At 30.6% G+C, this 9406-nt stretch overlaps 2 protein-coding genes across 3 annotated transcripts; both read left to right on the forward strand.

Moving 5' to 3' along the window:
* The first annotated feature begins 1438 nt into the window (after positions 1–1438).
* Positions 1439–5385, forward strand: LOC114166024 (adenine DNA glycosylase). 2 transcript variants are annotated; one of them, XM_028050676.1, is made up of 7 exons: positions 1439–1497; positions 1622–2027; positions 2706–2765; positions 3212–3331; positions 3402–3499; positions 4365–5007; positions 5111–5385. In XM_028050676.1, exons 2-7 carry the CDS (start codon positions 1659–1661, stop codon positions 5201–5203), a joined length of 1383 nt encoding a protein of 460 aa, XP_027906477.1. In that variant the 5' UTR covers positions 1439–1497; positions 1622–1658; the 3' UTR covers positions 5204–5385. The 2 variants fall into 2 exon arrangements, with proteins under 2 accessions (XP_027906477.1, XP_027906476.1); XM_028050675.1 differs by lacking the exon at positions 1439–1497 and having other exon boundaries at positions 1504–2027.
* A 646-nt stretch (positions 5386–6031) lies between these two features.
* LOC114166593 lies at positions 6032–8210 on the forward strand. Its single transcript, XM_028051342.1, has 5 exons — positions 6032–6338; positions 6544–6622; positions 6879–7066; positions 7415–7484; positions 7911–8210. Exons 1-5 carry the CDS (start codon positions 6192–6194, stop codon positions 8063–8065), a joined length of 639 nt encoding a protein of 212 aa, XP_027907143.1. The 5' UTR covers positions 6032–6191; the 3' UTR covers positions 8066–8210.
* Positions 8211–9406: the final 1196 nt, after the last annotated feature.

Raw genomic sequence — 9406 nt, forward strand, 5'->3', positions numbered from 1 at the left:
AACATGGCAATCTGATTGAAATTCTGTTAAATTCAATTGTGTCGATCCTAACGTTCACAAAATTTAATTTAAAATTCTTTTATAAAAAATAATTTTTAAATTTTAAACTTGATGCAAATATTTGAATATAGATTTAAATCTTTATTCAAATATTTAGATTTAAATTTAAAAAAATCCAAAATTGTTCTATAAAAAAATCCAATATTTAATTTAATTATTTAAATATAAAATAAAACTAGATTAGATTTTTAAAACTTCAATCCATAAGCAAAATGGGTGGAAGTGGTGTGGAGCCCTTCCTTGCATGCATTTCATTCCATTCCCTCACAAGTCACCAAGAGTCGGATTTGACCCCAACACAAACCCTAATAAAAACATAAACAATAATTAAATGAAAAAAAAAACAATAAAATGACCCACAATCAAACAAATATCTTAACTCAGGAATTTAGTCCCTTAGTTGAATTCTTCGTACAAATTTCCAATTATTTTTTTTAAGATTGGTATTATAAGCAATAATAAACTTGTTGGATTTAACTACCAATACCATCTTTGATATTATTATTATTATTATTATTTAACTATAAACAGTGGTGCGTGCTGACGTATAATTATTATCCATTATTTGAAATTTGACTATTTTTTCACATTTAATTTTTGAATCTAACTTTTAAATAAAATATTTTTCAATTAAAATAATTATTTTATTGATTTTACTCTTTATTTAAATTTTTTTCCTTTTTTCAATTTGATTGTTTTTTTAAACATAACAATTTTTTAAATATGAAATTGCCTATTATATATTTTTTTCAATGTATTATTTATTTTACCACTATTTGTATGCCATCCTAAACAACGTATGAAAATAAAAGCTAGGTAAAATTTTAAATATAATTGTATAATTAGGAAATTAAGACCTTAAGATTTAAAAAAGAATTTGCAAAATAAAACATAAAATTAAAACATAGATAATTTAGTATTTAAGAGTTTGAAAATGTCATCATCGTTTCTGATGAATTTAAAATAAAATATTTATACTTAATTTATTTGGTATATCATTAGTAGTAAATTGGCGAAAAAAGTATATGTAGTTTTAACATTCAAATAATAACATTCATAAAATTGAAATTTTAATATTAACATTGGCCTAATTAAATTTATAGTGGTAATTTTTTTAAAATTAAACTTTGGTGATGAAATTTATAAAAATATTAAAAATAAAAATAAAATAGGTAATTTAAAGCATAACATTAACATACCGTTTACACCAGACCGAAAATTACTTCACATTAGAAAATGTGTGTAAATAAGCCCAAAAGATAGAAAATAATTCTAAAATAAAAAGTTGAAAACCAAAATCATAAAAGAAAGTAATAAAAAAAAATTGAATTGACCCATTAATTTAACATAGTGTTTTTTCCTTATTACATAAAATGGTGTTTGATTAAATTTAACAGTAGAAATATAGAACGAAAATGTTCTCTTGAGCTGAAACAGGTACTTCTGCATCTTTTCAAATTTTTGACCTGGAGGCTAAACTTCCGTTCTGTATTCCTTTTTTCTTACCCAACTCTTTCTATTCTAATGGAGTTAAGTTGCAAAACAATTCTATGTTTTTCAGTTTTTCATTATCACCATCATCACCATTAAGTTCCAACATGTCAGAGAAGAAGAAGAAGAATATGCGTGGAAGGAGCACTGTTGCGGCGAGCAAAAAGTTACAACCTTTTGTGGAAATGGAAGACATAGAGGACGCTATATCCTTCTCCAAAGACGAGACTCACAAACTGAGAGTGTCCCTTTTAAACTGGTACGACCTCAATCGCAGGGACCTTCCTTGGAGATCACATCAACGTGAAGATGAAGAAAAACAAGAAGAAGAAGAAGAAGTGGAAAGAAGAGCTTATGGGGTGTGGGTCTCGGAGGTTATGCTGCAGCAAACAAGGGTTCAGACTGTTATTGCATATTACAATCGTTGGATGCAAAAGTGGCCCACCATTTACCATCTTGCACAAGCTTCTCTCGAGGTTTAGTTTCCTTTGCTTTTCCACTCCCTCTTTTCGTTTATTTTTTCGAAAAACTGTTTTTTCAGTGTGTATTTTGATGGGTAGATGCAATTTTTATGTTAATCCGTTATCAAGTTCCTTTCTTTTAGAGTTCGGGGGAATGTTATGGAAAAATTTTATTTATGCTTTGATGTTTTGGTTTTAACAAGTTATGTTCTTTGAGGCAGATAATTTGGTTCATGATTTCACATTCTAGTTGATAGTTTTCGAATTTTGTTTAGTGTTTCTTTACCAAAATTTGAGAAAATAAGCTGATGGTAATGGAGATGCCTCTGCTTCAAGATGGCTGATCTTTGTTTTGATTATTGTTGCTCTGTTGGATATTATTGGAGCTAAAGTTTTAGGGCTTCGTGTAAGAAAAAAGGGAATTTTGGATTACAGTTTTGCAAGTAAGGCTGTTCAAAAGGTTTCTGAAGGCAGAATAGGCTGCAAGCACCCACCTCACATTTAGGAAACCCTATGTTCTTTGGGCTACTGTAGATAGTAATACCATATTACTTCTTCTGATTCCTTTGTTCTCTGTTTTTTTAGTGAACATTTTGTTTTCTTTGTGTGAACTTATTTAAACCCTAATAGCCATTATTGTGATTTGAAGACTAATTGTATCTTCACCATGTGATTATTGCCATTTTTTTGCAGGAAGTAAATGAGATGTGGGCAGGTTTGGGCTACTACCGAAGAGCTCGTTTTCTTTTAGAGGTGCTCCCTCATGACAGTTGACTTGTGTATTCATCTCCTTCTGGTGTTTATCTTTTACTAGACCCTGCAAGTTACCCTACTGGCCAATTGGTTATTGTTTTTGAAATAGTTAATTATGGTGTTAAACCTTCTTCAGTATATGGTTTCTGCCTTCTAAGTAGAAGCAGTAAAAGACAAGGCATTGAATGTATGCATAAAAATCTCATAGTTCATGAACTGGATATTGCAAACATAGAGTAGCTGAAGCCTTTCATGTCAAGATCTTTAATGTCTTGTTGAAGAACTTTGTTTCTGCCTTTGATATAGTGAAAAGACCCTCAATCTGATGTTATTGTGTAATGAGAATGAAAGTCCCACTTGAAGAAAGTAAAAGTCTACATCAACAAGGGGATAATTTACTTTTACCAATATATTCTGTAAGGTTTGACTTCCATTTCTGCTATCAGGGGGCAAAGAAAGTAGTTGCAGAAGGTGGCAAAATTCCTAAAGTGGCTTCTATGCTACGAAAGATTCCTGGAATTGGAGACTACACATCTGGAGCAATTGCTTCTATTGCATTTAAAGAGGTGTGCAGTTTCTGTGATTGTGCTTCCATAAAAGAATTGCTATTACTTTACTCATGATTTAAGTTATCAGGTGGTACCTGTTGTTGATGGAAATGTGGTGAGGGTGATTGCTAGACTAAGGGCTATTTCTGCGAATCCAAAAGACTCCGCGACTATTAAGAGATTTTGGTGAGTTTATGTCAACTTCTGGAACAAATTACAGTTTTGATATTTCAGTTCTCAGCAAATCTTTACCTAGTTACGAAAACAATGGGAAAGAAAGAAGCTTCTTTTTGCATCAAATTACACATTCTATATCTTTCGTGTGTTCTTGTCCACAACTAATGGGGATACTCATGCACGGCACAGATAATTGAATAGAAGTGGAATCTCTGAGTTTCTTATCAGATATGATGTGTCTCTAAAATCTAAAAGAGGTGGCTTTTTTTAATTTGGTTTGGACACGTCTCATAAAGGGCGTGTGCTGTGTCGGACACGTATCGGACGTGTACGATACTTGTACAACAAACGTATTCATAAAGTGTTCAATTTGAAAGATATTTTTTTGTCTCTGGCATGATTTTGACATGATTCCAACACAATGTTAATAATCACAAATCCAATGATCTTCTAAAAAATCCATCAACTTGTAAACTTATTAGATAAGTTCATATTATGATTATAGAAAAATGGAACAAATCTTATATAATTACCACTTTTCGCTCTTTGGATATTAGGTATATAGATTAGATTCATTTTTGTATTAAGTGACAATGTGTTTAGATTATTATATTTGACTAATCTTGTTTATAGATGATTTTGAGAATGTAAATACATAATTATCTAATATATAGATTCGTGTCCTCGTGTCTTACATTTTGGAGATTACATGTGTCGAAGTGTCCGTGTCATGTCTAGTGTCCATGTCATAGGCTATTTGGCACACCATAGTTAGTTTTACTAATTTCTTATTAGCACTATATGTTTATTTTATAATCAAGTTTGTGTTTCTTTCCATTTACTCTTTCTTGTTGGGTTGGAATTGGAGATTAAGGAAATTAGCAGCTCAGTTGGTTGATCCTGTTCGTCCTGGGGACTTCAATCAGGCTCTCATGGAACTCGGGGCAACTGTATGCACCCCTTTGAATCCAAGCTGTTCTTCATGTCCAGCATCAGAATTTTGTCAAGCACTATCAAATACTAAACATGATAGTGCAGTAGCAGTTACAGATTATCCTGTTAAGGGTCTAAAGATTAAACAAAGATGTGATTTCTCTGCTGTATGTGTTGTTGAATTACTTGGAGCTGAATCATTATTAGACAAAAACAAGTCTATTAGCAAGTTTATTCTTGTCAAAAGGCCTGAAGAAGGGTTGCTCGCTGGTCTCTGGGAATTTCCATCTGTCTTATTGGATGGAGAAACAGTTCCATCGACTAGAAGAGAAGCAATGAATCGCTTCTTGAAAGCAAATTTCAAAATTGATGTCAGAAACACTTGCAATATAGTTTTGAGGGAAGATATTGGGGAATTTGTTCACATTTTCAGCCACATTCGCCTCAAGTTGTATGTTGAATTGCTAGTGTTACAATCTAAAGGTGAAGATGATTTGTTCAAAAGCTCTGATAATAAACCAACTTGGAAGTGCGTTTGCAGCAATGAACTTTCTGGTATGGGACTGACAACAAGTGTAAGAAAGGTACCATTCTTTCTTCAATGCAGTCAAGGATGAAATTTGAAGTTTCTTTTATTCATCTGGTCTTACACCATATTTTGTTATTAAAATTCCCATGGTGCTGCAGGTGTACAACATGGTTCAAAACTTCAAGCAGAAAGCTCTTCCTTCTAAATATGTGCCAACCAGAAAGAGAACTAGAACTGCACAAAGAAGCTAGCCTCGTGGATCAGTTTTCCCTCATTCTGCTCATTAATTAATTACATATTTTTAACTGTGTAATACTTTTATTGCATTTATTCTTATTTGACTGCATTGTTAATTGTTCAAGGTATTTTTACCTTTCTTTATATGTATTGTAATATGTGATATCTATATCTATGGTTTTCACTCTTGAGTATCTTTGCTACACTCATGCTTCTCCATGATTTTAAGGTGCCAATAAATTTTAATTTATGAATATCGATCTTCTGCGGTTATAAATTGCAACTGAACCAATCTCGCCAGTTCAATTTATTTTCTTACATAGTAAATTAATATTCAAAAATTTAATTTTGTTTGTAATGTAAAAAGAATAAACTTAAAAGAAAGAAGCATTTTTAATGTTTTTCTTTGTTTATTATCAAAGCTATATTCAACCTTTGTAATCTATGGTTGAAATTTACGTGAAGGATTTTACATTAGGGAAGTATCCTTAATCATATCTACCCATAGAAAATGCTTAGGTAACTTTTTTTTACCTCTTTCTATTTTTCTAAAAATAAAACTCTAATGGTGAGAAACGATTAGAGAAATTTAGAAAAAAAATTAGAAAAAGTAGGAAGAGAAAAAACAAAGCAAAGTTGTATTTGATTTGTCTAAAGCAATTTTATTATTCAAGGTTGAAACTCATTCGTAGATACATTGCCACCTGTGGTCACTATTTATGCCAATCTTAGTTTTGTACTCTAGTGTTCCCAGTTTGTGTGTTTATTTATTTATTTTTTCTTAAATAGATAGATAGAAGAAAAGGCTTCAAAATCAGTGGTACATATTGTCCCAAGCACCGTGTGGATCAGAAAGTTCTTTCATTTTGTTCCTCCCACAAATATTTCTCACTAAAACCATTAACAAATCACTGAAAGAAAAAAAAAATGGTTGGTGACTAAACAGAAAAAAAAGAGAGAAGAAAAGTAAAAGAACACAATCAAAGCATCAAGAGAGAAAGAATGCAAATGGCAACTTTGTTAAGAGGTGGAGCACTTGCAGATTCTAGCTTTCGTTTGTGTTCATTACCATCAACTTCTTCTCTGCATGTCTCTCAGAATGTTGCCATACCCACATCATCATCATCATCATCACCAATACTACCTTTGGTATGTCTTTCTGATTATTCAGATTCACCTCAAATTTCATCCATTAAGAAAATTTTCACTTGAAATATTATCCAAGGACTAACTTTTAGTTACTGCTTTCACTTGTAAGTATTGGATGAGAAAATTCTATTTTAATGAACTAACGCAACTGAAATATAAAATTATATGAAGATTCTTTTCAATATTTGTTCTTCTTTTGTTGCAGATTGCAAGTAAACATAAAACAGTCAGCAGAAGCAGAATCACCTGCTCTGCTGTTCAAGAGTCATCTCCTAGCACAGCAGGTATTTTTCTACATTAACAATGAAACATTTGAATTTGAATTCTCTACTGAGTTCTTTTGTACTGTTTCTCTGCTGTGTCTCCAAAATATACAGATGAATATTGATTTTGGTGTTTTAAAATATATTTAAATCTTCAGCAGAGAATCTCGACTTGAAAAGTTTTGAAACTCTTTGGTTTGTTTTTATTTACTAAAATATTTCATTGTGTAACTGTGATTAGTCTAATTGAAAGTGTTACTGCAATCTCTGGTGTTAGCTACTGCTGAAACAAAGGAGGAGGTAAAGGAAGCTCCAAAAGCTGCACCAGAAAAAAAAGCTCCAGCTAAAGCACCAGTTAAGCCTCTACCTCAGATGATGGAGGAGGATGTGATCCCTTCACTGAAAGCAATATTTGAAGCCCAAGAAGATTTATCAAACATTGAGCTAGTCTTTAAGGATAATAGGGTTAGTAATGCAGATATACCATGAGAAACTATTATGCAGTTCAAGTCATTAATCTCTATATCACACAAGTAATTCAGTGTTATTAACTCTTTTTTCACTAATTGAAAATCTTAAATACATGTCAAATATAACATCAGAAAAACTCAATGAAGTGTGTCTTCATAAGCTTGCTCTTTTTGACATCAACATCCTTTAAAGTGTTTTTCTGTTAAAACTTCAAATATTTGATTCAGTACTACAAAGTAAGAAAATGTTATAGAAGAGTAGTAAGAAAGTGATTACTGCATAGAATTATTCATCTCATAAAGCTTTACATTATTGAACAATTCATTGGGTTGTGATTGACAGTTAGAAGGTTCCCTCTTAAAGAAAGGCAACCCCTACTCATTTTGGGCCTTCTTTCCCACAGGACTCATCGGTATGCACTATATTTGTTTAGTTTCTGAATTTTAATGCAAAATAATTATTCGTTCATGTATGAAACTTTGATCTGGTTTCTAAATTAGGTTAAATTCTTTTGATATGTTAAACGTGTTTTCATGTTAGCATTTGAGTTGCTTATACAATTTTATATATTTTTGTTTCAGTATCTAAGTGTCTACTGTAAAACGCGTTTAACACGTAAAAAAACTTTAACATAATTGGGTTAAAAAAACTCTAATTTGAAAATCAAAATATATCAAAGTTTCAGACATAACAAATTCCAATTTTGCATTAAAGTTCAAAGACCAGAAACATACTTGAGTTCTTGATTTGACTACTCGAGAAATTGGTATGACATTAGCATTGAATTAGATGGTGATGTAAAGAAATGATAGCATGAGATTGTGTGTCCCTTGAACAGGTCCAAAGGGGTTTTCTCTGTCATCATATAACGGAGGAGCAAGCACTGTTGAGCCATTTCTTGTTGATGAAAAGAAGGTGACAGCAAAACACATTATATTTTGGGTGGAAAAACGTTTGGCAGCACAGGGGATCCTTCCTATATGGAAAGATTAATTTGTAAAAGATGAAATTATAGTTTGGTTGGTAATGATGTGTAGCATACAATTCAATATTCTCTTGTTCCTTTCATTAATGACTGCTATACAAAATCATTATGTTCATTGTACACGTCTTCAATCATAGGATATTTTGTTCATAAGTGCTCATGTTCATGATAATTTGATAGCAAAACAAGATATTTTTAATCTCATTTCACATTTTCCATGGCCTAACTGGGCATGTGAAAGAAAACATAATATCAAATTTAATGTTTTCACATTTCAATTATTTTACTTGCGAATCTAATGCGTGATTCGTTATACAAATAAAACCACTCTTAGGATTTATTTAAAAAGTTTAGAAATCATTTTTGTTAGGACAATAATATTTTAACTACTAAATTTTGATAACTTTATCTTACAACATGATATGTCATTTTCTGAGTGGTTTTGAAATATTAAAAATGAAAAAATAGAAAAATGGAAAACCACTTAAAAGATGTCACCTAAAGTGGTAAAAGAAAGTTGTCAAAATTTAGTAGTCAAAAAACTATTTTCCCTTTTGTTATGTATGACTCTAATATATTAAAAGAAAATGAAGTTGTTTTCAAGGTATATTGGCTTGTGGAAGAAAAAAAAAATCAAATTTTATCAAGCACAATGTAATTTTTAATTTACAATTTTATAATTAACGTCGTTTTAGTAATTGAACAAGTTTTCTTCAATACAAAATTATACCAACAGAATATGAGACCATAATGTTTTTCTTATTTTTTTTGTTTTGTTTCTGATTATGTTATTTATTCGTGTAAATGTCAATTCCTAGATTTTATGATGACTCAATTAATTATTAAATTCTATATTCTCATTTGATATTAATTACTACTTTTCTTTTTTAAATTTAAAAATAACGAACCAAACAAAATAATTAATTTAATTTAGTTTGGATGATAATACTTAATATTAAACCAAATCAAATGTCACTAATTTGATAACACATTCACTTAAATACGTTTTAGTCTACATAAAGTAATTAAAATTTCTTGTTGCAGAACTTTTTTTATTTCTTTAAAATTCAAAATCCCTACTTTTGATTTTAAAAAGTGTTGAGAAGTTAATCCCTCGTACATAAAATTGAATGTCCTAATATCGCATCGCATGTAAATTTTTAAATTACTGTAATTTCTTAATATTAAGAAAAATCGTAAGCAAAATTGTGGCTGATACAGTTGCAATCACGATACAGAATAAACTAAAGCATAAAGCATAATATTTAGTAACATGGTAGAGTAAACTTTGCTTTATTGTATTAATTTTTCCTAAATCGGGTAAAATAATAGTAAGAGACAAAGAATTG

Source organism: Vigna unguiculata, chromosome 10 (assembly GCF_004118075.2).
Source record: "Vigna unguiculata cultivar IT97K-499-35 chromosome 10, ASM411807v1, whole genome shotgun sequence".
Taxonomy (NCBI): domain Eukaryota; kingdom Viridiplantae; phylum Streptophyta; class Magnoliopsida; order Fabales; family Fabaceae; genus Vigna; species Vigna unguiculata.